At 32.4% G+C, this 27,856-nt stretch overlaps 4 protein-coding genes across 4 annotated transcripts; 2 read left to right on the top strand and 2 right to left on the bottom strand.

Moving 5' to 3' along the window:
• The first annotated feature begins 472 nt into the window (after positions 1 to 472).
• On the top strand, positions 473 to 7,822 carry LOC105764099 (putative GTP diphosphokinase RSH1, chloroplastic). Its single transcript, XM_012582569.2, has 24 exons — positions 473 to 818; positions 1,085 to 1,275; positions 1,833 to 2,003; positions 2,117 to 2,182; positions 2,279 to 2,371; positions 2,456 to 2,584; positions 2,708 to 2,809; positions 2,902 to 2,979; positions 3,056 to 3,127; positions 3,224 to 3,331; positions 3,519 to 3,616; positions 4,094 to 4,154; positions 4,253 to 4,315; positions 4,402 to 4,458; positions 4,545 to 4,646; positions 4,891 to 5,049; positions 5,169 to 5,300; positions 5,402 to 5,488; positions 5,578 to 5,649; positions 6,083 to 6,169; positions 6,258 to 6,711; positions 7,014 to 7,075; positions 7,166 to 7,234; positions 7,389 to 7,822. The coding sequence occupies exons 1-24, from the start codon at positions 794 to 796 to the stop codon at positions 7,491 to 7,493; spliced, it is 2,643 nt and encodes an 880-aa protein (XP_012438023.1). The 5' UTR covers positions 473 to 793; the 3' UTR covers positions 7,494 to 7,822.
• Positions 7,823 to 8,488: 666 nt separating this feature from the next.
• Positions 8,489 to 10,149, bottom strand: LOC105764098 (proline-rich protein 3). Its single transcript, XM_012582567.2, has 2 exons — positions 9,103 to 10,149; positions 8,489 to 9,019 (listed from the first exon to the last, which is right to left on the bottom strand). Exons 1-2 carry the CDS (start codon positions 10,115 to 10,117, stop codon positions 8,679 to 8,681), a joined length of 1,356 nt encoding a protein of 451 aa, XP_012438021.1. The 5' UTR covers positions 10,118 to 10,149; the 3' UTR covers positions 8,489 to 8,678.
• Positions 10,150 to 11,180: 1,031 nt separating this feature from the next.
• On the top strand, positions 11,181 to 13,343 carry LOC105764097 (60S ribosomal protein L19-2). Its single transcript, XM_012582566.2, has 5 exons — positions 11,181 to 11,353; positions 11,982 to 12,104; positions 12,425 to 12,738; positions 12,887 to 12,948; positions 13,042 to 13,343. The coding sequence occupies exons 1-5, from the start codon at positions 11,242 to 11,244 to the stop codon at positions 13,064 to 13,066; spliced, it is 636 nt and encodes a 211-aa protein (XP_012438020.1). The 5' UTR covers positions 11,181 to 11,241; the 3' UTR covers positions 13,067 to 13,343.
• Positions 13,344 to 14,738: 1,395 nt separating this feature from the next.
• On the bottom strand, positions 14,739 to 18,474 carry LOC105764096 (ethylene response sensor 1). Its single transcript, XM_012582565.2, has 6 exons — positions 18,239 to 18,474; positions 16,660 to 17,589; positions 16,071 to 16,439; positions 15,702 to 15,968; positions 15,318 to 15,445; positions 14,739 to 15,164 (listed from the first exon to the last, which is right to left on the bottom strand). The coding sequence occupies exons 2-6, from the start codon at positions 17,563 to 17,565 to the stop codon at positions 14,921 to 14,923; spliced, it is 1,914 nt and encodes a 637-aa protein (XP_012438019.1). The 5' UTR covers positions 17,566 to 17,589; positions 18,239 to 18,474; the 3' UTR covers positions 14,739 to 14,920.
• Positions 18,475 to 27,856: the final 9,382 nt, after the last annotated feature.

Raw genomic sequence — 27,856 nt, 5'->3', positions numbered from 1 at the left:
TAAAAGATTATAAGATTTTCATTAGAATCACTATTATAGATATTTTACTAACATTTCAATCACATGCAACCCTCATGTAGGGTTTTTCACTCATACCTTAAATACGATTTTGTAACTTTTTTAAATTGAGTGACAAAAGCGTAAACTTACTAATAATTTAGTGACCTTAAGTATAGTTTACCCAAAATTAATATTTCAAACTTTTACTACATTTCCGTTAAATAAATAGAAGTGATTTGTACATTTTAAAATGTTAAATTTAGCTAATAAAATAATAAAGTCCAAATTGATAAAAATATAAAAACATTGAAGTAATTATGCTTTTCTTAAAGAAAAGCGAAGTATACTGTTTTACTATTTTTCTCCAGATTATGGTATTGATTTAAAAAAAAAAACCTTCGCTCACCTTTTTTTTTTTCTAAAAAATAAAAATATGGAAATTGAAGGTAGTGTATATTTGTGTGGCTTCAATATCTCTCTCATTTCTCTCTCTGGATTATCTCTTTACCACCATCCTTTGCTTCAAATCCATTGCTTATTGGTCCAAATTTCCATCTCTTCACTGCTCTCAAACCAAAATTCAAAAAAGAAAAAAAATGCGTAACGTCTTCTCGAATTCGAAACCCGAATGAGACAATCCTCAAATCTATTTCTTTTCTATCAGCTCCTCCATCCGGCAATTACCTCTCTCTCCTTTTCTCTTTCTGTTTTTTTTCTTGTTGATGTGTTTGATCATTGAGTTATTGTTTAATGCTTAGTTCGATTTCAATGAGATTACTCTGCTACTGTAGAAATGGCTTCTGCTTCTTCCTTATCCGGTGAGTTTCACTTTTTTTTTTTAAAAAAAACTATTTTTATTTATTTTCTAAGCTCTCCGATTCACTTTGTTTCTTGTTTGGATACTACGAAGGATTGTTTAGGAAAATGATGGAATATCTGTTCTCTGGTGCTTGTTTCTTCACTTAAAATTCGACTTAGTTTGGATTTTTAAGCAACTAAAAGAGTGTGAAGAATTTAATTCTTGTTCTTTATTTCAACTCCGATTTTATTTATTTATGTTGGTGTTTGGTTCATTTGATTGCAGTTTCCTTGGAATGCGTGAATATATGTAAGTTAACGAAAGCGGAAGGAAGTGGAAGGTTTGACTGTAGTGTTCTTTCTTGTGCTTCAAAAGCTCCAAGAGTCTTAACTGGATTCCTTGCCAGCACTGCCAATCCTTCTCAATCTTCATCCTTCGCCGACGCCCGCCACCGAAGAAGAAATCGTATCAGATCAGTAAGTTTGATTTTTACTTCTCCAGCTTAGTCTTTGTTAGATTTTTAGAATTTCAAAAGCTTGTTAAATTATATCTCTTCATCGGAGATGATTTTTAGATTGAATTTACTTTATTTGATGTATTTGTAATTTATTTCATTTATTGATGCTGTGGTAAGAGAATAGGACATTGACTCTTGTAATAGGCCTTTCAATCAGATTCCAAACTGATACATAGGAGAGGTTGTTAATGTTAGGTTGACAAAAATGACATGTTTTGGTGAGCTCAGACTGTGAGTTGGTGGGTTCTTTAATGCGTGGAATCATCCAAAAAGTTGTTCGTGAATTACTTAAATTAAAAAAAAAAAAAAGAGTATGTTGTATTAAGGTTTGGAACATTTTGAAAAAAAAATTTATTGGGCAACTAAAAGCTGCAATTTCTTAAGGCATTTATTTGAAATATTTATCTTTTATTTGTTTTCAAGTTATGGTGCTATATAACGTGACTTACGAATTGCATGCATAGACAGCATAGTTGCTAATGCTTTTTTGCTAATCCAATCTTGTGTTTTTACCAGGCTCCTGATGTAGGTGGATGGCATTCTATGGATGTTTCCGCGTTTGTACTGCTTGAAAAACTCTTTAGGTCAAGCTTGCTTCATGTTGGCTGTAAAAGATGGCAGTTGTATTGTTCTTCATCTGTCTTTTCAGATACCTCTAGTGAGGTTTCTCCTGAAAGGATGTGGGAGGTACAATTGACTCATTTGAGACTTCTTTCCTTAGTAATACTTATTATTCTTTAAGCAAGGCTGTTACAGTCACGTGTTTAAGCTCATATTGATTATCGTTCTAATTGCATCAGGATCTGAAGCCTACTATATCTTACCTTTCACCTAAAGAGTTGGAATTGGTCCATAATGCTCTCAGGGTAATGTCTTTGCTTTGTGAAAAACTGTTATCATGCACTTTATGAAAAGTATCTTTTGACATTATGGCTTAACCACAAGTTTTTTGTTTGGTACAGCTAGCTTTTTATGCACATGATGGTCAAAAAAGACGGAGTGGAGAGCCGTTCATCATTCATCCAGTTGAAGTTGCTCGCATTCTTGGAGAACTTGTGAGTTAATAGAAGTATGCTTTTAATGGAAAATGTATTCTGCATTCTGATCTGAAGCCTAACTTGCCTGGACTATTATTCTAGGAGTTAGATTGGGAGTCTATTGCAGCTGGATTGCTGCATGACACTGTGGAAGATACAAATGTTACATTTGAGAGAATAGAGGAGGAATTTGGTCCTACTGTACGTCGCATTGTAGAAGGAGAGACTAAGGTGCTTTATTTATTATATGCATATTATTAGTGTACTTGTCTGTACTAGCTTGAATGTCATGTCTGACAAAACTCTAGATGGTTTTGGCTTTTTTGGGTTTCTTTAATCTTGTTTCATGAACAGGTGTCCAAATTGGGGAAATTGAAGTATAAGAATGAAAATGATTCAGTACAAGATGTGAAAGCTGATGATCTGCGGCAGATGTTTCTATCAATGACAGAGGAGGTTATTATTATTTCTTTCTTTCTTTCTTTTATCTTTTGGGATGTTTTTATTTTGTGGAAAGTAATGTGCTAATCAAATGGTTTCACTTCTAGGTTCGTGTCATCATTGTCAAATTAGCTGACAGATTGCATAACATGCGTACTCTTTGTCACATGCCTCCGCATAAACAGGTTGGTGGTGTGCGTTGAAGCGTACCTCGTAATTGGTCATTTATTTATTTATTTTAACATTGTTGTATTATTCCAGTCCAGCATTGCAATGGAGACATTGCAGGTCTTTGCTCCTTTGGCAAAATTGTTGGGGATGTATCAAATCAAGGTACATTCTTATGCTTTTCTAATTTACAATTTCAATTTTATGTTCACAAATTCAAGATAGTATTTAGAGTTAACACAATCTGATTGTATTTTGTAGTCTGAACTTGAAAACTTATCCTTCATGTACACAAATCCTGAAGATTATGCCAAAGTGAAGAGAAGGGTTGCTGACCTCTATAACGAACATGAGAAAGAGCTTGTGGAGGTAAAGTATTGTCCTCTTTTACTCAATAGTATTAAGTTGAGCTCTGGAATACTATCCATGTGATAATTAACAAAGTAGCTCAATGTTGAAAGTGCACTTTATGGAAGTGTCAAGTTTAAACTTTGAAGGTTCTTGAACTAATATCACATCTACATGGTTATGATTCTTTCTTCTTTTTTGGTACTAGGCAGACAAAATTTTGATGAAAAGGATAGAGAATGATCAATTCCTGGACCTTATGACTCTTAAAACTGAAATTCGTGCTGTGTGCAAGGAACCTTATAGGTGAAGCCTTCAATACCTTTTTCTGCCTCTTTGCTCATCATTTATTCAGTTCTCTTCCTTGTGATACATATGTCTAGAACTTTTGGGATTATTTCAAACTGCATTTTGTGGCTATGATCTACAACTGAGTAAGTGGGGACTATGTATGCGTAATTTGGTGTAGAAATGACCTACGAAATGGCTCTAAGTTTTTTGGGAATGGGGCTGGGAGACTGGGACCCATAATTTCTTGTTTCACCTGATTCTCAAAGAGGAGTAGAGATGTCATTTGACCCTAAGACAGTTAGACTAAGTGAGATGTATGATATCATTTTTAATATCTATATTGAATATGGTGTTGCCTTGAATTCCAGCAGCTAATTATCTGTTCCCTAATACATTTTTTTACCTCTTATTATGCTGGCTTTTTTAAGGCTTGTTTGGCTTGCTTTTGAGTGATAATTTCCTTGCTTGTAACTTTTTGTTATTGTATCACAGTATTTACAAATCTGTGCTTAAATCCAACAGTTCAATCAGTGAGGTTAACCAAATTGCCCAGGTTTGTTCTGATATTTCCTTGAGCCATCTTGACACGTAAACTGAAACATCTCTCTTTTTTTTTTTTTTTTGCTTATTGACACATTCATCCCTAACCAGCTTCGTATAATCATAAAACCAAAGCCGTCAGTTGGAGTTGGGCCTTTGTGTAGTCCACAGCAGGTGAATTGTTCTGCCAATGCAACTTATTTAGTTATGATAGAATGCGTCTGTACTTGGGTAACAATTGCTTATTCTTTTTGCTGCAGATTTGCTATCATGTTCTTGGATTAGTCCATGACATCTGGACTCCTGTTCCTCGAGCTGTATGTATCCTTTTTCTCCACACTTGACTTGTCTTTCTTATGTTAGATTATTGATATTTAGTAAAAATTGCCTGTCTTTTGAACAGATGAAAGACTACATAGCAACACCAAAGCCTAATGGTTATCAAAGTCTTCATACAACTGTAATTCCATTTTTGTATGAAAGCATGTTTCGCCTGGAAGTTCAGGTTCTTAAATTCTCAATGGTCCTCTGAGCTATTTTTCATTACAATCTTTTGCTTGGTTCAATTGTTTGAAATAAATTTTTTAAATGTGAGGACATCTACAACTTGTTTCCAAACAATTTTGAATGAATGTATCGATTAATGAATGTACAAGTGATCTCATTTGTAATTTTGTCTGATCTTTTCTTTTTCCGTAAGAAAAAAATAAGAATGGCATATTTTATTAAATATTGTTGGTATCGTGCAGATTAGAACTGAAGAGATGAATTTGATAGCTGAGAGAGGCATTGCTGCTCATTATAGTGGTAGAGTCTTTGTTACTGGTCTAGTTGGGCATGCAGAGGCAAATGGTAGAAGTTCAAGAGGGAAGGCAGTTTGCCTTAACAATGCTAACATAGCACTCAGGGTATACCTTGTTTCCTTGAGTAATTGTAATTAAAAGTCCTTGAAGGAGATCCCTTAAGACCTTTTAAAGTCCCCTAACAAGAATGCAAATTTATGGATGAAGCCCTTTCTTTTCTCCAGATTGGTTGGCTCAATGCAATTAGGGAATGGCAAGAGGAGTTTGTTGGCAACATGAGTTCTAGAGAATTTGTGGATACCATTACCAGAGATCTCTTAGGTAGTCGTGTCTTTGTCTTTACCCCAAGGGGAGAGGTAATTCACATACTAAATGTTATGCACGTGTATTTCTGCTAAAAGAATTACAGAAGTCTATGGTGACTAGAGTTTTGATAAATATTTTATGTGATGAACAGATTAAAAATCTGCCCAGAGGGGCTACTGTCATTGACTACGCCTACATGATACACACTGACATTGGAAACAAAATGGTAGCTGCGAAGGTATTTTTGTATATTATGGCTCAATTTTTCCGATTCTAGTGTCGACCTGAACAAAAGGCCAAGTTGAATGCTTGACCTTCTCTTTGCAGGTCAATGGTAATCTTGTTTCTCCAACGCACGTACTTGCCAATGCCGAAGTTGTGGAGATTATCACCTATGATGTTAGTACATATTGATCATTTCCAATTACTTCTCCATTACTTATGCTCAATCATGTTCCCTTGATAATGTTTAAATTGTGGGAATCACACCTTGCTACGCATGGGGGAAAATATATAGTTTTTGTGTTTCTTTTTGTTTCAAGAATTTGAAACTAGCAGTAAGGACCATCAAATTCTGAGTATTGTTGCATGATTTAGGTGATTAGATCTATTGTCAAAGAAATTTACATGTATTTACTGTTTTGTCAGTTGTGAAAGAACAGAACACAGGTTACGGGTTAAAGTACTTACAAATATTTTGTTATTGCTGTTGACTGAACTTGTATATGTTTACCTGGTTCTGTTTTGAACTATTAATATTATAGGTTATTTTTGCAGACTGCAGAGCAGTAGCCCTGTTTTTCTCATGCTAGGACTTTTCCTCTTGTTTCAGGCGCTCTCAAGCAAATCAGCTTTTCAAAGGCATAAACAGTGGTTGCAACATGCTAGAACACGTAGTGCCAGGCACAAAATTATGAAAGTAGGCTTATCGTGTAGTGTATGAATTATAGTCTCTCAATTCTCTTAATTGTCAGTGCTCTGATTGTCTAATTGCTACTTGTAATCAGTTCTTGAGGCAGCAAGCTGCACTATCTGCTGTAGAAATTACAACAGATAGAGTAAATAGCTTCATTGCTGACTCTGAAGAGGAGAGTGAAACGGAAGAGTTCTCACGTATTTCCAGACAGAGCAAACCTCTATGGAAGAAAATCCCGGGGAACTTTGTGGACTTTTCATCCCAAGGAAGAAGTTGTGAAGAAGCCTTGGCTACAAAAAATGGAAATATTTGGACCCCTAAGGTCAACGGGAAAGTTAACAAGCATGTACAGCATGTGAGTTTGAATGCCAACGGGAACATGTCATTACGAGGCAATGGTGCTGCAAAAATAATACCTGCAAATATTCCACCACCTGAGGTATTGCCTGGTTTGGAAAATTGGCAAGCCAGTAAAATTGCCTTGTGGCACAATCTTGAAGGACATTCGATTCTGTGGTTTTCTGTAGTTTGCATAGACCTAAGAGGTAAATCATTTGGTAATCATTTCATAGAAGGTTTTTATTATAAGTGGTATACAAATCCTTACAATTGGAGTGGGAAAAAAGTAGGCATTTCTTGGTTTTCTGGGAAGATTTGTAAGGCAGCCATTGAGATTATTGAATTAGAGTACTCTGATTGATTTGCTTCCTTAAGAATAGATCATCCTACCAAGCTATCCCAATAGACATTAGTGAAGTCTTAGATATAGCATGGCATATTAGACTTTCAGGTTATATTAACTCATTTCTTTTTGGCTAAAGAGTTTAATTTGCAAACATGATTTTAGGGATGATGGCTGAGATCACAACGGCATTTGCGGCTGTAGGCATCACCATATGTTCCTGTGTGGTGAGTGATTTAAATTCATCTATCACATGCTTTGCTTCTGACTGTCAAATCTTTGCTAGTTCCGTAACAGTTCCACTTTCATTTTTTCAGGCTGAGACTGATAAAGGAAGGGGAATGGCCGTCATGGTATTTCATATTGAAGCCAACCTCGAAATTTTGGTACTGAGTTCAAATCCAATTTTTATTGTTTCTTATATTCCTTTCACCTTTTCATTTTCGATTTCCCCTTTTGTATTTATGTTTGCATGCATGAAAGAGCATTTATATACTTTTCTGAATTGTCATATCGATAAATCACTCATTTGTTTCACAGGTTAATGCTTGTTCGAGGGTCGATTTAATCCCGGGTGTGCTGGGATGGTCCGTTGGTTGCAGCTGGCCAAGCTCGATGGAAAATAGCCAACTCCTCGAGTGCTAATTTAAACAATGGATCCATTAAATCGAACTAGTTGACCCAGCCAGATGCAAGCTTGGGTATGAAGTTTTGTCCCACATATAGCTAAAGACCTATTGTTCTTTCTTATAGCAAATTTTACGTCGCCACTCCATAATCTTTATCTATTTGTTAGACGCTCATAACCAAATAAACCAGGAGTCAAGGAAGTTGACTCTGCATCAACGCCCGCACTGTATGTAGAAGAAAAAGAGAAGGTTAGAGTTTATGAAAAGGATCATAGGTGAACACTTTATACAAGTTTCTTTTAAGTATTTCATATAAATACCCTCATAATTTGGTTTTTCTTTAAATACATTTTTTAATATACCCTTAACCCTGCAAACCCTTCCGTAGTTATACTTATTGGAGAACCTTTCGCTAATTATATTTAGGAGTGTAATCGAGTCAAGCTGAATTTAATACTGTCAAGTTTGAGCTCAACTCAAAATTCGGAGTTTGATACTTGAGCTCGATCGAATATCTATTTTTAAGACTCGAGTTTGAGCTCGATTAAACTTATTTTCCAATTTTTGTACTTGAGCTTGAATTCGAGTTCGGTTCAATAATTAAGCTTAGAGTTAATAATATATCAAGGGCAATGTAATTTAATAATATAAAAATATAAAAAGCTTGATAAGGCTCTTAAACTGTTTGAGTAAGTATTATTAAGTTCAAATTCGACTCAACCGATAATTCAACTTGATAATTATCGAATCAAGTAAGAATTTTTTTCGAATTAAACTCGAGTAATTTACGTGTACCAGTATCTCATTTACATCCTAAATTAAATTCCCAAATATACTCACCTAAAAAAACATAAGTGTACTTCAATATTTTACAATAATATTTGTGACAATTGAATAAATTACTGGAGGTGGTCAATGTAATTCTATGTGATGATTGCTAATCGCTACACTCTCTCTTACCCCTTCTTTACACTTGCTAGATAATTAATATACTATTTAAATGCAATTGGATTTTAGAAAATGGGGAAATAAAACATTGAACTTTATTAGTCCAACAAAATAATCGTGGGAAATATTAATAAAGCAAATTAAGCACTTAACACGTTAATAGAACAAATTGATTAAATAGAAATAAACCCCACTCCCCTTCTTCAACACCAAAGCAGACAGACAAAAATAATAAAGAATTAAAGCTGCTTGTTTAGTAACCATTAGGGAGTGAATTATTAGGTTGAGAGGTGAAGAAGAAAGGTCCAACGGAGTAAAGCTTGATCCTCATGTGATTGAGAATACGGAAATCAGAAAGAGGAGCACCACTAATGCCTTTGTTGACATTCACGGGAACATTACAAGTCTCCAATGGAGAGCTTTCAAGTAATGCCTTGCACTCTGTGAGCTTGCTTAAACTTCCGTCCTCTGAAATCGAAGGAGACAATCTCGCAAAGAAGTAACCCTTTGCATCGGTTTCTCCGCTGCAAACCGAATGAGTCTTCTCGTACCCGTTCTCATCAACAACTAGACATGTTATCCTTGCCAAAGCACCTGTGATCATTGAAACAAATTTGAATAGTCTTTAAACATAAAATATAAATGCTTAAATAGTGTGCGTCTCAAATGGATTATACCTTGAATAGGATAATACTTGGGACCTGATTTACATAAAACAAGCCCTTCAACACCAATGGGAAGATTAGGCTGCTCTTCTCCTTCTGGCTTTTTGTATTCTTCTGGTTGTTCTTTGTTGTCATAATCAGGCTTCTCTTTACCTTCTTTTTCTTCTGGTTGCTGTTGGTAGAACTTAATTTTAGTGCCATATTCAGGCTTTTCTTCCTTTTCTGGTTGTGTTTGGTAGACAGGTTTCGTGCTATAACCAGGCTTCTCTGTCTCTTCTGGCTCTGCCATTTCCTTTTCCTTGTCTTCTGGCTGTGGTTTAGTACCATACTCAGGCTTCCCTTCCTCTTCTGGCTGTGGTTTTGTGCTATAACCAGGCTTCTCTGACTCCTCAGGCATTGCCTTCTCCTTGTCTTCTAGCTCTGGTTTATAGAAATTTTGCTTGGTGCCATAATCAGGCTTTTCTTCCTCTTCTGGCTGTGGTTTAGTGCCATACTCAGGCTTCCCTTCCTCTTCTGGCTGTGGTTTTGTGCTATAACCAGGTTTCTCTGACTCTTCAGGCATTGCCTTCTCCTTGTCTTCTAGCTCTGGTTTATAGAAATTTTGCTTGGTGCCATACTCAGGCTTTTCTTCCTCTTCTGGCTCTGGTTTAGTGCCATACTCAGGCTTCCCTTCCTCTTCTGGCTGTGGTTTTGTGCTATAACCAGGTTTCTCTGACTCGTCAGGCATTGCCTTCTCCTTGTCTTCTAGCTCTGGTTTATAGAAATTTTGCTTGGTGCCATAATCAGGCTTTTCTTCCTCTTCTGGCTGTTGTTGGTTGACTCGCTTGGTGCCATACTCGGGCTTCTCTTCTCCATTTGGCATCGGCTTTGTTTCATAGTTAGTCTTCTGTTCTGCTTCTGGTTTTGCACCATAATCATATGCAGGGCTTTTGGATGAATCATAACCACCATAGTCATTCGCATAAGCAATGACAAGCAATGAACATAAAAGCAAGCAGGTAGCCAACAAGGAACGGGCGATAGCCATATTTTCCAACTGTAACTACCGAGCACAAAGAGAAGAAATATGATGGGATGAAGTGCAGGGAGCTACCTTCACTGCAGTATATATACAGGAAATTTTGGTATATTGCGTCATTGATTAAGCAATAGAAGAAATAGGCTTTGTCATGATTTGGTTGCACGATGGCAGAAACATCTACAGACTTGACTACCACTAACTAATATATTTCGGGTTAATTCCACCAACCATCCCCTGATTATGATTCAAATTCGAAATTGATCCTTAAACTTCAAAATGTTCAAATTGAATCATCAAAGTATCATTATCAAATCTAATTCTAGATACGTGTGAACTTATTGCATTGACAAATTTTTCATAAATTTTAGTGACACAGTTTGGTTTGTAATGTATCAAATCCGAGCTATATACACATATTTAAATAAACTTCAAGATATAGACGAGTTAGCAATTAACATTCAAGTTGACAAAAAATTTGATTAGTATAATATATTTAATTGAAATATTTTAAAGTGTGAGGATTAATTTAGAATTCGGATATAGTATTAGGAGGTACAGTGGAATTGACCCATACATGATTTGTATAACAAATCTAAGGCTTAGGTAGGATGGTAGACGAGGAGTGTGCCATAATATATCAATTAAAACTTTTAATATATGGTATGATATAATAGTAATAAGCTTATAAATCAATTGAATAATTAGGATATTATTAAAATATATTTTTATAAAGTAAAATTTTATTTGATTTTATATGAATTTTTAATATGTATATTTGCTAATTTTTTGAGTGTGCTATAAAGTTGGCATAAGTAATGAATCAAAATTTCGAAATTGGATTATTTTTGGACACCTCGGAATCTAATCTTAAATCCTTCATTGTTTACAAGGCCCATGAACAAGTTAATTGGGCTAACGGCCCATAAACATACAACTGAAAGGACATTCCGTACAAAAAAATCACCGCCAAAATGTTAAAGAACCCGGTCCAAATATTAAAATCAAGCAAGCAGACACCCTCCAAACCCTAGGGTTAAAGCGGTCATATAAATAAGCCGCTATCACTTCTGCATTGCCCTTCTTTGCTAACAGCAGTTAGCTGCACACCAAAGAGAGGGAGAGAGAGAGAGATGGTATCGCTTAAGCTCCAGAAACGGCTCTCAGCGAGCGTTCTAAAGTGTGGAAAAGGAAAGGTTTGGCTCGATCCAAATGAAGTCAACGAGATCTCCATGGCCAACTCTCGTACGTTTTCCTCTTCTCCTTCACTTTTTTTACTGACTCGAGTAGTATCGCTTCCGTAATAATCATTTTTAAGTTGAGGTATGATTTGGACTTGATTTCGCATCGTTTTGTTGGTAAATAGTGAAAACGAAGCAAGAAGTTTTAAATTTTTAGGAATTTAATATCTGATTGCTGATGTAGTTTACTTTTAAGCTTTTTTAGTGATTTATAACAGTAAAGTGTTATATAGTTCACTGAGATGAGCTTTGGCATATATACAATTTGATTTTTTATTATGCTATTATTTATTTGTTTGCTTGTGAGAGAAAATATTTTCAACTAAAGCTTATAGCGAATGCTACTTTAGTTGACTTGAGATTTCCTGCATTTGAAGATTAAAATTTCAGATTAATCGTAGAATTCTGTACAAGGTTAAATCGTTGTTTTCTCCTCTGATATTTTTTAAGAAATTTTTTTATATTTTACTAGCTGTAATTCTGAACAATTAGTAGCAAGTTGAAGTTGATGTAATCTATTATAAGAGATTGAATAGTCTATGGATTTGTTAGTTTGTTTGTAGCTTAGCACAAAAAATGGTTCCTTTATTGTTTTTGGTTATAACCGTGTTTATATTTGGTTTGGCATGCAGGCCAGAATATAAGAAAGCTGGTTAAAGATGGTTTTATCATCAGGAAGCCAACCAAGATTCACTCTCGGTCTCGCGCGCGCCGCATGAAGGAAGCCAAGAGAAAGGGGCGTCACTCTGGTTATGGTATGTCTTCTCTATGTACTTTATGATGGTGAGATTTAACGGGAGATGTTATTTACTGATGCAGGGTAGGTAGCTTGAATTACTTCATTACATGCTTGCAGATTCTGTATCATGTAGAAATCAGATTATATTCTTGAATCTTGATTATGCATCATGTTTTCCAAGTTACAATGTCCAAAACCATTTTATTAAAAGATTAAATGAAGTACTGTGAGGATTCTTAATCCTGTGAGGAATCTTTTGTTAGCCACCAAAAACTTCGATTGTTGGAAATTTGTGTATATTGATTAACTGGGTCTTAACTTCCATGCTGATTTTAGGTAAGCGCAAGGGTACAAGGGAGGCAAGGTTGCCCACAAAGATCTTGTGGATGAGGAGGATGCGTGTTCTGAGACGCTTGCTCCGCAAGTATAGGGAATCAAAGAAGATTGACAAGCACATGTACCATGACATGTACATGAAAGTCAAGGGTAATGTGTTCAAGAACAAGAGAGTTCTCATGGAGAGCATCCACAAATCTAAGGCTGAGAAGGCCAGAGAAAAGACGTTGGCTGACCAGTTTGAAGCTAAGAGGGCTAAGAATAAGGCAAGCAGGGAAAGAAAATTTGCTAGGAGGGAAGAGCGTTTGGCCCAGGTAAGAACTTTTGTACCGTAACGATTTTCTTACTGTTATTTTAGTAAAAAGATTGAAATTCTGTGGTCTTATGGTACAGTTCTTATCATGATTGGTCATCTTTTATGTAATTATGGATTAATGTACAATTTTTTTTTCTTCTCTTTAGGGACCTGGAGGAGGAGAAAAGCCAGCTGCAGCACAGCCTGCGGCAGCTGTGCAACCAGCCGTGTAAGTACCATCTTCAAGATAGAATTTCTTTTGGTAAAAGGATCAGTGTTTTTAAGTAATATGATTTCATTCTCCCATTGTTTGAACTTTCAGGGGTTCCAAGAAGTCAAAGAAGTAAAACAGAAAAGAAAAAGTAAAATTTCTTACTGAAGAGTACTGATCGAACGTGACATTTAGATTTTTAGTGATGTCTTAAGTAATTTTGTTGAGGCAATGTTGTGTTTTTTTGGTTGATATGAACTTTTGTTCTTTTAGGCGGATTAAGCTTTAAATGTTTTTTTTATCAGTTTACTGATTTGTTTTTTTTTGTTAATTACATGATATAATGTTGTGTCGGAATTTATCTTAGTGATTTTCAACATCACTCGTAATAAATCTGAAAAATGTTCACTGCAGTGGTTGAAAGCTTTTATTATGATTAATCAAAATAATTTTAATCATTATATTAAAGGAGGCAATTTTATATTTTTATGTAAAAATATCGGTAGTAAAATTTTATAAAATTATTTTGCTTACCGTGAAAAGTAATCAGATCACTAGTATTGATATCAAATGTTTAATAGGACATGTAAGATTGAATCAAAGGTGGAAATAGAACTATTACCTGGCTTGAGCTATTTCTAGGTTTTATTTATTCGCCCATTTTAGATGAAAGGAAATAAAATAAAATGAATGAATTTATAATTACATGTATGTTTATGAACAGTTAAAAATAATCTAAATTTGAATTGTTAAATAAATTATTTATAGCTTCATTGCAGTTCTTCAAATAAGAATGTTGATTTTATTATTTTAGGTATACTAAAATATTTAAATACATTATTTATATTTGTATTTATATATTTTATGAATAAATAAATATTGAGTTAGGTTCAATTCGTGGAATTGCTTTCTACTTGGGTGGTGTGGCTGATTGAGCCCTCTCGTTGCCTCCTCTTATTGTCTTCGGCGTTGTTCGCTCTAGTTGATGACAGACTTTAAAATTATAATTATCATATTTATTCTAATGATTTATTTATTAACATATTTTGGTTGAATTTATTTATTAATATGTAACTACAATTATGATTGGGGATGCAATTGTTTTTTCATGAATTATTAATTATTACAACATGATTTATAAATTTATTTTGACGTCATATATAAATTATAATGAAAATACGAATTACTATAATTTATCAAAATTTTATGAAAATTGTGATAAAAAATACTGAAGGAACTTTTAAAAATAATTTAGATAATTATAATTTAGTAAATGTGCCTTTCATTAGTTGAATTTTACATTTTAAACAAATGAATTAAACAAGACAATAACTTAACCAAATAAATTAAACAAAATAATATAATATTATGGATATTTTGCCATGTAATTTATGATTTTGAGACTTGGATGAATCAAGAATCAATTGATAACCGATGTGAAGTACGAGAGATTTGATTGAAGTCAATTGGCTGAGCCAACGTAATATTTTATTAATATTTTTATAATTTTTAAAATTTTATTTAATTGAAATTAAACTGACAACTCAATTGAACCATAATTTTATCATAGAGCGTAAGTTTACATCTTTTGAACCGAGCGTGACAGAATCTAAATTATATAATATTACTCCATCGATGAAAATATAGAAAATAATTTTGAAGAATACAAGTAAAAGACGGATTTTTTATATATAAAATTTTAAGTAATTCCTTGAAAATTATAATTTTCAAAATTTACATTTTAATATTTTCATTTACAGTTACTAATGAAAATCCTGTATCATCCCCCAATAAATAAATAAATCTCCTTTATGGTTAACTGACCACCTTCATTCAACATGTAGATATATTGAAACATTCAGTTTTAAACAGCACTGCTCACCTTTTATCATCCAACAATAAAATAATGCAAAATTATAACACAATCTTTTACTTGCCTTTCTTTTATTTTTTTAAACGTTGTACCTTTTGCTCCCCACTTTTAATAGTTTTAAAGACTTCTTTGGTATCGTGCATTGGCTGAAACACCACCATCGTTCTCTCTTAATATAGGTTTTTGTCCACTCAGATCTGCACTTCCATGATAAGCTCTAACACGAGACGAAACTTGAGGACGGATCAATGCATCGTTCGGGTTGTTACATATCCCGAGCCTTATGAGGAATGTTGCCGTGCTACCTTTGTTAACACCCTCGCTTTCCAACCATATGTGCCCTCCCATCAGATTCACAAACCTGGCTCAACATTTTAACAAACGTATAAAACTTTTTTATCTACTAGATTCTGTTTATTGTGGTATTGCTACATTTGATCCATTTAATAATAGAGGGACTAATTTAAACTAATCCCTATAATAAAAGGGGATGTTTAAGAATTTGTAGTTTTACCTTTTACATATGGCAAGTCCAAGTCCAGCACCTCCACTATTTTGACTGGATCCACTGCGCGGCTGTGCAAATTTGGTAAAAAGAATTGGTATATCTTGTGGGAGAACACCACAACCAGAATCCTTAACCTGCCAGAATAGATGATAGGATATCAGCAAGAGAATCCTGTGATGCAGCTAATAAAGCTCTTAGATAATCTCCGCATGGACAGTAACTCATTGAATTATATATCACAAACACTAGAAGATGGTCTTCAACCGGAAATCCTATATGGCATTATCAAAATTATAGCATTTGATAGCAAAGGAAAATCGGGAGATGCCGTCAAAACTATAAACTGCGATCATAGTACGAAATATAAGTTTAGCAGAAGCAGTCAAGAACCTGGACTCGTAAGTAGAAGTGGCCTTGACTTGACACTGGGTAAAATTCAGGACGTCGCCAGTCTCTTAAAGACTCTGGTTTTGCAAGTGAAGCTATAATTGAAACATAGCCCTCCTTTGTGAACTTCACAGCATTACCAACAATGTTCAAAATGGTTTGCATAAGCCGTTTCTCATCACCAACAGCGTACATTGGCAAATCAGGTGCCAGGATCATAGTCATAGATAGCTTCTTTATGGATGCAATGGGCTTTATAAGATTAATGGCCTAAATTTATGGAAATATGAACATTATTACTGAAATTGAACTGCAAAAGGCAAGATTATTTCCATTTTTATGCTAAGGAAGTACAAAATCACCATCACTTACCTCTTTGAAGATTCCATGAAGATCGAACATTCCAAAATCCAACTCTAGGCTGCCATCTTCAAGTCTAGAAAGATCTAGAACATCATTGATTAGTGTTGCCAAAAGGTTGCTACTCTTTAGCACTGTCTCAATCATAACTCTTTGTTCTGGAGTTAGCTCAGTCTCTAAAAGAAGTGAGCACAATGCAATAATTGCATGCATTGGTGTGCGCATCTCATGGTTCATTACAGAAAGGAAATCATTCCGTGCATGAATTGCCTTCTCAGCCTCTTGACGAGCCAAGTTTAAAGCAACATTCTGGTCCAGGAGCTGATCACGAGCCCGCATGGATTCCTCCAGAATAGCTGCATGTGAAAGAGCAACGGCGACCTGTACAAATATTATCATGATAAGAATCACAGTCTCTCAATAAGTAAATAAGTTTTCTAAATAGAATAACGAGCAAGAAGATCAAATCCAGTGATTGAAGCTTTTCGAAAGTGAATTCATAAACTTACAGCCAAGTACAAAATTAAAACTGAAGGTCAGCATATCATTAAGACATCAAAGAAGCATCCAATGAATGAAAGCACATAAATCATAAGATGACCTGGTCTGCCACAACTTCGACAAGTTCCAATTCATGGTCTCGCCATTTTCTGGCACTTTCCGTGGGGAGAATAAGAACCATAACTGCATAGCTTTTTGCAGAGAGTTCAGGCCAGTCATTAATTTGGAAATTTGAGAGATGTAGAAGGGGTACCCTAACAGCAACAACCTCTGGTGGCACATATCTTCCCACTAGAGGTCTGATCCTGGCTAGTGGGCAAGTGTATGGTATACGCATCGCTCGAGCACTATTGAAGACTTCATTGACCATGGGAAGATTTATTGGCACAGTAGATCCAACTTGTATTTGGTAATTGAGAGTATGAGAAAGTTGCAAATCCATACCGGTCCTTGATGGCATCCAAAGGGCACATTCCTCCAGACCCAAGGTCCTACCCAATTCAACAAGGGTAGTCTTCAATATCGTATGCCTGTCGAGCGTGCTTCTGATTTCATGAGTTAGCATCCTTACATGCCTTCCAGTTTCTTCTTGAGTGAGAATAAGTCCCATTTCCCTGTCAAGCTCCTCGGCTTTGTTCCTCAGAAATAGTTCCCGAGTTTTAACACTCAACAGATCAGGAATAATATGTACAAGCATCAATGCAGTCGCACATGATACAATAGCACATGCAACCTTGGCAATGGTCATCACCATAGCAACAACTTTAGAATGCATAGTGAATGTCCACAAGTTTATAAAGTGTGTTGCCCCGCAAAGAATGATAAAAGCACCAAATTGCATAAGCACCCATCGATACGGGAAGAATGCAGATTTCTGAACAAAATAAATAAGCTCTAATGGAATTGAGAAATACGCAAGTGCGATTAAAACATCCGATATATACTGATATTTAACAAGCAATTCTTCAGGTGGCCACTGTGAGTCAATACAATCACAAGTCTCCATTATGTGACAACAACCGCGCTAAATCTGACCCAAAAAAAAAATCAAGAAGAAAATGTTATAAATAAAGTACAATGCGAAATTTACATAAACTCAGTGATCTCATGACAGATTTTCTTATCTTAATAAGATGTTTTTCAAAATTTATACATTCATATTTGACAGAATATTGCGCTACATTAGTAGAAAAAAAAACAATCAATGAAACGATAAGATTCCGTTAGAAGTTTTTTCTTTTTAGTTTTCCTACACAAACATTAGCATAAGATTCCATCACAACTTTTTTTTTTTAAATATGCTTTTTTTTTTTCTATAAATATTCTTCGTCGCTTCTCCATCTTTATAAATAAAAAGAAGAGAAAAATATAAAAGCCAGGCAACAATTCAACGTTCGGCCATCTGAAGAGAATTTGTTCTTAATAGTCTTCCTAAAAGGCGACACAGCTACTCAGTAATCACATCACTGTAATATTAATTATATGATTTTTTTTCCACGAAAACATTTTCCCTCGAACCAAACACAACTTAAGAAACAAAAATCACTCAAACCGCATATAAAAGGAACATAATTTACATCTTATAGTAAATAAAAAAAAGTATTTAAATCTGAAAGTTTAATCTACAAAGAAACATGAACTAATAGAAAAAAAAGATAATGGAAATGTAAATGGATTACCACTGCTAATGAAGATAGAAGAAGAGGATGAACGGCAAGAGATCAGTTGCAGAGATAAAGCTCGTGATCCAGCCGTCCATTAATGAGGCTTTTTTTTAAAAATTGTTTGGCCAATGTTTAAGCCTCTTTGTTTTTGATGTTGTTAAACTTGCGACTGAGAGAGAAGAAGAACCAGTAAAAAAAGGTTGGAAAATGAGTAAAGTGTTATGGGCAGCCAAAAGCCGAAAGAAAAAAAAAATCCTTCACGGACAAGGGAAGGTGACGCACGAATTCAAATGGCGATTTTACACGTGCGGTTACTGTGTTGGATTTTCCTTTTAGTAATTTATTTTCTTTTTGGATCTTACTCGCACGTGTGAGTTTTTTTTTGGGGGGTTGGGGGGGGGGGAATGAAACTCGTATACAAGATTGGGAACTTCACTGGTGGTAATTTCAAATTTTGGGTGAAATCATCGGGCTGAAATTTTATGTTTTAAATTTTATTTATCATTTATAATCCTATAATCTATTTATGTGTGCTATAATTTGTAAGATGAGTAAGCTCTAAAAATAGTTATTTTTGTTTATTTCATATTATATTTTAGTCATTTATGTTTGAAATGTTACGTTTTAGTCATTTACGTTATTGTTTTATTATGAAGTGATCACTCTACCATTAAGTTATATTATCTCCCTAATGACGTCCTATGTGGCATTTCAAATGAGGTTTAAATGCCAACTTGGATGTTCTACGTGGCAATCCAAATTAAATTTATTTAACTAAAAATCTATTTTCATCTCAGTAACTAAATATCTAAATTGGTATTTAAAACTCATTTGGACTACTACGTAGGACTGCCGTTAGGGAGGTAACAGAGTTTAATGGTAGAGTGACCACTTCGTAACAAAACAATAACGTAAGTGACTAAAACATAATATTTCAAACATAAGTGACTAAAATGTAATTCGAGGCAAATAAAAGTGACTAATTTTGTAGTTTACCTTTGTAAGATCCCTCATAAATTATGGAAAAACAAATTAAAATGGTATTGAATGGAAAGAATTTTTATAAGGACCAAATTCAAAATTAATGGTCGGTATTCATAGGAATAACTTCAAACTATATGTTAGCTATTGATTTAAGGGCTATTATTTTTTAGATTTTCAATGGATTCGAGTAGGGTTAAATAAATAACATATGTATAATTTAATTTTATTGGCAGTATACCAGATAATTAACTTTTAAATTATAGTTAATTTTAGTTTGAAATTATACAAATAATGAAGATTATTGATGCTTAAAACTTGTTGATAGGTTTAAAGGTGTTGAGAGCATGCAATGGGCATTGAGATGTTTAGAAGACTTTTGGAGACATATGAAGGATTATGAAAGAAATTGAGTAGAGTTTTGATTAACGGGGAAGGGCTTGAGAACTTTCTTAATGACGATGGGAATTTATATTCAAGAGGAGCAGCTGTGAATTCATCAGAAATAACATCTTACCTCATAAGTTTAATGATAGTGTGACACATGGTTAGGTTTAAGATTTGTCTGAGTTGACATGATGTGACTAGTTATTGTTAAATTTAATGCTAAGAAATGATGGATCAATGAGATTTAAGATTTATTTTGTTAGCCTTTAGTTTAAGCGATCATTTCCTTAAATGAGATTCTTTTTATCTTTGACAAGATGATTTTATGTAAGAGATCATGTCTTTTTCAAGCGAGTGGTTTTAGCTAAGGCTAATATGAGATTTATGTATGCTAATGTAACAAGTTTATTTCATAATTGTGGATTGTGGATGGTGTGAATGATGGTGATGTAGTTAGAGGTAAAAATGATGATGATTTGAGGAGATTGGAGTCCATATTATTCCATGAATCAAGGGACATACACCTAATACATATTATTATAATTAAATTCTAGTGGAGATATTTCATAATTTGGTAAGTTAAAAACTATTAGAAAGATGATATATTTAAATTAATATAAATATTTAATAACTTATGTTGCATTATAACTAAACGTGTGTGCACAAATTTTCACGAACTTTGGAAAGGGTGGAAACGTATGATCTTGCCTACAGTAATGTAAGACAAAGTTCCAATGCACAGTCGGTAGCAGCTAAGAGTAGGGGTGTTCATTCGATTAACTGACCGGTTAACTGACCCGAAATTATTATAACCGAATTAATCGACCTTCCAAACTTTTTAACCGTTAATCGAATCAAATTTTTAAAAAAAAATTAACCGAACAGAATTTTTTTCGGTTAATAAGGTCGGTTAACCGAATTAACCGAAAATTATGTGTTTTTTATTTTGGTTAAAAATTACCCAAATTACCCGAATTACCCGATTAACCGAATTAACCGAATCACCTGAAAATTACCAAAAAAGTTCGGTGTTGAGCTTGAGAAAAAATTGGGTCGGGTTTAATTTGATCTATTTTAGGCCCTACCCTACAAAATTCGGTTTACCCGATTTTTTTCAGTTAACCGACCGGTTTCGAACCGATTTAACCGTTAACTGAAAAAATCAAAAAAAATTAACCGACCCCCGACCGAGTTTTTTCGGTTAACTGACCGATTAACCGAACTCGGTCGGTTAACCGAAAAAAAATCGGGTTAACCGAATTATGCACAGCCCTAGCTAAGAGAGCGGATTTGATTATATCAAGTATTAATTTTATAAAAAAAATTTATTTTAGTTTTTCATTTTTTATCTTCAATTTATATTATTTGTCAAATCATCTTAAAATGAATGAAAAAGTTAACATTTGTTAATTTTGCTAATGTGATATCTATATGATAATCTACTTAATTAATTTTAAAAATTAAAGGTATATTAATTTTTTGGCCCTTCAATTTAAAAAAAACTATTTTAACCCTTCATTTAATTATTCTTTTCTTTTAACTCTTGAACTTGCATTTTTCATCAAATCATCCAAAATGAATAATAATTAATGTTTATTAACTATTCGATGTGGCATGCACATGGGTTGCCACGTAAATGACACATCAACATTTAATTAATTTTTTATTTTTAAAAATATTTCATAATTAATATAATTTCTAATTTTTAAAAATAGTTTTTATAGTTTTTAATTTTTTTTTAAATTTTAAAAATTAATTAAATGTTGATGTGTCATCCACGTATATGCAACATCAGCAAAGCTGAAAAAAGGTTAACTTTTCCATTCATTTTGGGGTGATTTCAAAAAAAAAAACTCAAGTTTAAGAGTTAAAAGAGACAAAAAATTAAATAGGGGGCTAAAATAACTTTTTTTTTAGTAAAGTTGGATGGCCAAATAAGTTAATATGCCAAAATTAAAAATATTTAAAAGGCATTTTAATAATTTTAATTTTTAAAATAATTTTAGAATTTTAAATTAAAAATTAATTGTTGATGTGGCAATCCACATGTATGCCACATCAATAAAATTAACAAACGTTATTAGCTTTTCCATTTATTTTGGGATAATTTGATAAATAGCACAAATTTAAGGGTTAAAAAGATGAAAAATTAAATAGAGCGCTAAAACGACTTTTTCTTATAAAGTTGGAGGACGAAATAAGTCATTATATTATTATATTATAAATTATTACAATCCATCGACACACTTACTAGTAGTGGAGAAACCGGATTAGATTATATTAGTAATTGTCGTATTCATTATGCTCATAAATAATAATATTTATAATAATTTAATAAATTTGGTTAAAATATTGATAGCATTACTTACAGCGTTATAATTATTATTGTAACATTATTTATGACAGTGCGATTATCAGTTTATAATTGTTTAAGATTTAACAATTTTAATTTATAGCTTTTATGATTTTGTTATTTATTTTAAGATTAAAAATATTGGGATTTACTTTTTTTAATTAGATATTCTTACTGTTCATGCATAATGGGAAACAATGACGGAGTCGAATGTTAATTTTAAAGGGAATAAGCTAAAATTAGACGTGTTACATAATAATCGATTTAAACATATAAATAACCGATTTTTGAGAGGGCTATAGTATATATACAAAAAGAGAAATTGCAAAAATCTTAAACCTTGGGAGGTCTACTTATATTTTTTAGAGGACTATAGTATATCTATAAAGGGCTAAATTGTAAAAATTTTAAACTTTGGGGGGCCATGACCCTTGGGCCTCTACTAGGCTTCGCCATTGATGGGAGATTCTTTATAGTGGTTATAATAATGGATTATTCACTTATATATGGTAATTATAAGGAGGTGATTAAAGGATTTGGTATTCATCGAATATGTTATTTATCTTGTTAAGACTTTAACTTCTGCATGTTCGAATAACAGATGGAATGGTAGCTTTGGTGTAGTTAAAGTTGTTGGATTGATATATTTAACTTTTGATTTAATCTCATTAGTGCAGCAAATGAAGAAGCATTTTGTACAAAAATATCATGTTTATCTATTTTACCGGTTTGGAGAACAAGGGAGAAGTTTGAACTATCCTATCCTTATCTCTTAGGAGTTTCGAAGATGATGAAAAGTTATTCTATAAAAAGATTTACTTGAATAGTGTTTAGGATAATTTATGAAGATAATTATCATCATTTAAACTAGTGATAAGTTCTTATATATTGGTTGCTTATCAGGTTAGAGAAGAGCTCATAAATAGGCTGATGGTCGACTTTCTTCTTCAGCCGTAAATGTTGGTTGGGGCTATAAATGCTTATTTATGTAAGGGTAAATTAGGCTTAAGCCTACAATTGTTGAATAAAAATCATTCTTTGAGCGAGACTGATATAAGATTGGGTCTCTAATTTTGTTCAGTTTCTATTCCAACAAAAATTAGAAGGAAACTACTTTTTAAATGAGTGTAAACCAAATTTTGCTGTTCCACCAATAGGTTGCATATCATAGTTGGAACAAAGTGCAAATTGAAAGTTTTTCCATATCTGTTTTGGTATGTGATTTATCTAATTGCATGTTGAGTCTTGATATGATATTTCTTAGGATTTATGGTGATAATGTTTGGAACTCTATATGATGATCTCTAATGCTGCAATCGTTTTCTACTCTCTTTGATGATTGGTTAAATGCATGTTATTTTCTTTTGACAAAAAGGTACAAGTGTTGTAGCTATATGCTTGGACAGTTTGTTGGTTGGCATGGATTAACATAGGAGGAGTTGGTTATTGGACCCATGAATTGAAGGGGAAAGGTACTTTAGATGCCAAGTTGAAAGGCAAAGAAGCAAAGAGAGGAATAAGATAGGCAAACCCTTTTACTGGGTCTGATCTGAGATTGAGAGTTACATATTCTGGCAATATGAAATGAACAATTTTTTTTTCAATTGATTGATATATTTGCAACCCCACATGCCCTTGTGTTGTGTCTTGTCTTTAAACCCCCCCAATTGGAAGATTTTACAGTGAAATCATGGGATGGGATGGGAGTGGGACCACAATACTCTGTATTACAAACTTAGCCCATATTCAATGCATTTGGATTTTTGGAGTATTCCTTTCTAATATTTAATAATAATTTGTTTACGTCAATGCCACCAACAAAAGAAAAAGAAACACAGAAATATGCTCTAACCATTTTTGGATCATGACATTTGATTTGATAATCCCTATTCTCAACCCATGCGTGTTAAGGAAAGTAAAGGCTAAAAATTAAAAAATATATATTTTATGTTTATTATAATATATAACATACTCATTTAGGTTAAGGTTTTTATATTATGAATCAAATTGTATTTTGTTTGTTCTATTACAAAATAAATATATTAGTCTTTGTACGTGAGATCAAAGAGTAAACTGATCTTTTTTATTAAAATTTTCTTTCATTTGTACTATTAAAAATTAGCGTGGATGACGAAGTAACCAAACAATAGCACACGGCGTGCCATGTATATCTCATGCTGACGTACAGAGATTAATTTTTAATAGTAAAATTGGATAAAAAATTTTAACTAAAAGGTCAGTTTACACCAGTAGCTCACTTTTTCTGGAAGAGTAATCGGCAGCACAATTAGCTTAGGATAGATATGGAATATTTTGACCAAAAATTAACCAATTTGATTTCATCTAAATGCCTCACAAATAGTCTTTAAAATCGGAAATTGTTATTTAATATCTCCAAGCTATAAAGTTATAAATTAATATAAGGGTAGAATTATATTTTAATTTTTAAAAGTTTTAGTAACCCCTAAAAAATAAATTTTAATTTTACCTTTGATTTGATAATAAAAAGGCAGCAATCTCAATCAAGCCTGAAACTACCTTAATCAGAATCCAAAATGATTCAATCCTAAAATGGTTTAATTTTAAAATAATTTGTAATTAAACTGACTCGAATTGACATAACAAATTTAAACAACTTAAATTTAAAACACCCTAAAACTACTTGAAATCAACTAAACCCAAAATAATTTAAAATTTTTAAAACTCGAATTAATTCAATCCAAATCTATCGCGACTCACAATTCTAATCAAATCTATCCAAGATTTATGGAGAGGATCACAAGAGAGTGCATAGCTAGTGATTCGCAAACTCTGAGTGCGGCCCAAAAGTGGGTTCTCCCCAAGAGCGTCCTACATACATCTTTCATTGTTTCCACGAGTGAATAAGAAATTCCCTTCAACATCAACCAAGAATCGAATCAATATTTAAATCAATCAATCATCGATTTATCATTAGATTAAAAAATTATTAAAACATAAAAGTTAAGAATTAATTCAACCATTCATACCGATTCGTAGTTCAATCAATTTAATATTATTATCTAAATCGATATTCTATCGATTTTCAATCCATCAGATTCGACCGATCGAATCGAGCTGATTTAAGCATCATTGCCATAAACATTGCTTATTAAAAACTAAGTCAAAAGGCTGCTAGGGGATTCCTCAATGCAATGTGTTTTTTAGATGTAAATGTAAAGCATTCCCATTGATTTCTTATTTCTACATGGCTTTTATTATTCTACAACTTTCCAAATGGTGTTTGAATTTCCTTTCATTGCAATTCAAGGAGAAATGTAAGGTAGAGTAATATATCATCTATCTTTATATGTTAATTGTGTAAATTATGATATATTGTTATCTGTGTTATTTGATTGGTCAGACCAATTATATAGAAAACTGGTCAGTATATAGGTTTAGGCAGGTGAGTTGAATCGATCTCAAAACGAGTCATTCAAAATCAATAAAAAGTTAGAAGTTGAAATAATAATAAAAACCGACAGTTAAACTGATTTTTAAAATTTTATAAAATAAAATTTTAATTATTATTGACTGATAATAAAATTAGACCTATTAAGAATTAATAGTTTAACTAGTTTGATCAATAATCCGATCATTAAAATATCAATTCTTATATTGAAATTTTAAAATTATAAATAACTATTATATTATGTATGAACTATATACAGATATAACACGTATCCATTTATTACTCCTTATGTCTTAATAAAATATTAAAATTGACTATTTTGGATCAATTTTTAAACTTCAACCAAAATTACTTTAAATATTTTAATTAATTGAATTTTATAAAAATATATATCGAAAGTGTTTATGACATTTTTAAATATTTTATCCATAATAAATTAAATAATAAAAGATTAAAGTTTTAAGTGACCAATTTAATGGAAGGAGAGACTATCATTTTACCATAAATTATTAGTAGTATAAAATCTAAAATAATCAACCCAAAAGTTCAGAATTTACTAACTTAAGAGTTAATTGCATAACATTCCAAACTATGATATTTATTTTAAATTTGGTCATTAAATTACAAAACATTCTAATTATGTCTCTAAACTATTAATATTATATCAATCAAGTCCTTCTGCTTTTTAAAATTATTTAATTTAATTGTAAAATGGTATATAAAATATGACATGACATAATTTAAAATAAAAATTTTAAAAAAGTAAACGTTGTTGCATGCTTTAAAAAAGCAAAACTGAAAAAGACAAAGTGAATGATAAAAATTCTGTAAAAGCTTTAAAAACTTCAAAAATAATATTTTTACAACTGTTATGAAATAAAGAAAGTAATAACAAAGAAAAATATGGGGAACAAAAGAGAGCGTATTTTATTAATCAATAAGGATGCCTATAGTGCTTCTATAAAATCTATATTTATAGACATAAGAAGTTTAAATGAAATAAATCTATTGATATTAGAGTCCTAAAGTAAATCAAACTTATCTTGATATTGATGGACATCCACTTAATGATAAGATATTCATAACACTCTCCCTTGGATGTCCATTGATAGATAATGTGTCTCATTAAAATCTTACTAAGATAAAAGCCTGTGAGAGAAAAAAATCTTAGTGAAGAAAAAAAGTACACATATCTATAATACACATAACATGTTGCTCATTAAAAACCTTACCAAGAAAATCCAATAGGATAAAACATCGATTAAGAGAAAAAATACATTGTGTATTTACTCTCCTCATGACAATTCTACATATTCAATTTTGAATATTAGCTTTTCAAATGATCACTTCAACATATTTGCTAAGTATTTATATAATCATTCTTTTGAATGTCATTAGTGAAAAGAATTTTGGAGAAATATATTTTGATCTCTGTACGAGTTTCAACAATAATTATAACAAACTTTGATCATGATCATTCTACGAAATACATATAGATATTTTGGATCAATTTATAATCTTCCTTCAACTACTATTCATTATATCAAATTTACCACATGTGTTTAAATCATTTCAATTCATATAAATGTTTACATAAACAAACATATTGAACAATTTCTCAAAAATTTTATATGCTTCCAACATTCTAAATCCTTAATATTTAAAATGTTATTATAATATTACCATGTCATTCATTAGTTATTATAATATTATTAATTTGTTAATGCAATTTTTTTATTTTTAGCTAATATTTGACTAATATATTGTAAATTATTTAATATTATCTTGTATAACACTTTTTATTAAGGTAATACTTTATTTTTATATATGTAGTTGAATTAATTTAAATAAATTAATAAATATACATAATGAATTTTTAATTTAAATAAATTAATACAAATTGTATATTTAAATTTTATTAATTTTAACGTGAATTAATACAATGTGAAATCTATTTTTAAATAATTTTTATTTTTATTAAAATAAATTAATAAATGGCTTTTAAGTAGAGGTGATCATGGGCCGGGCCGGGTTCAGGTCGGGCCCAGACAAAATTTTAGGCCCATTTTCTAGGCCCGGGTTCGGCCCAACCTAAAATATGGGCCTAAAAATTTGTCTAAGCTGGCCCAAAAGAAAATTGATAAGCCCAAGTCCGGCCCGGCCCATATTAAATTTTACAACACCAAAATATATATTTAATATATATATTTGATTAAAAAGTATATTTGATTAAAAATAATATATATATTTAATATATAATTAGGGTCGGGCTGGGCCCAAGCTAAAAAGTTTTACCCGAGTCCTGACTTGTTTTCTAAACGAGCCTCGTTTTTTTGCCCAAACTCATATTTCGAGCCTATATTTTTACCCGAACCCTCTAATTTTTCGGGCAGGCCATCAGGCCGGGTAGCCCAACCCATGATCACCTTTACTTTTAAATAGTTCAAATCTATTTATATAAATTAGCTTATGGCATACTTAT

Source organism: Gossypium raimondii, chromosome 12 (genome assembly GCF_025698545.1).
Source record: "Gossypium raimondii isolate GPD5lz chromosome 12, ASM2569854v1, whole genome shotgun sequence".
Taxonomy (NCBI): domain Eukaryota; kingdom Viridiplantae; phylum Streptophyta; class Magnoliopsida; order Malvales; family Malvaceae; genus Gossypium; species Gossypium raimondii.
The sequence above is the reverse complement of the archived record's forward strand: the minus strand, read 5'-3'. Positions and strand labels throughout refer to the sequence as shown.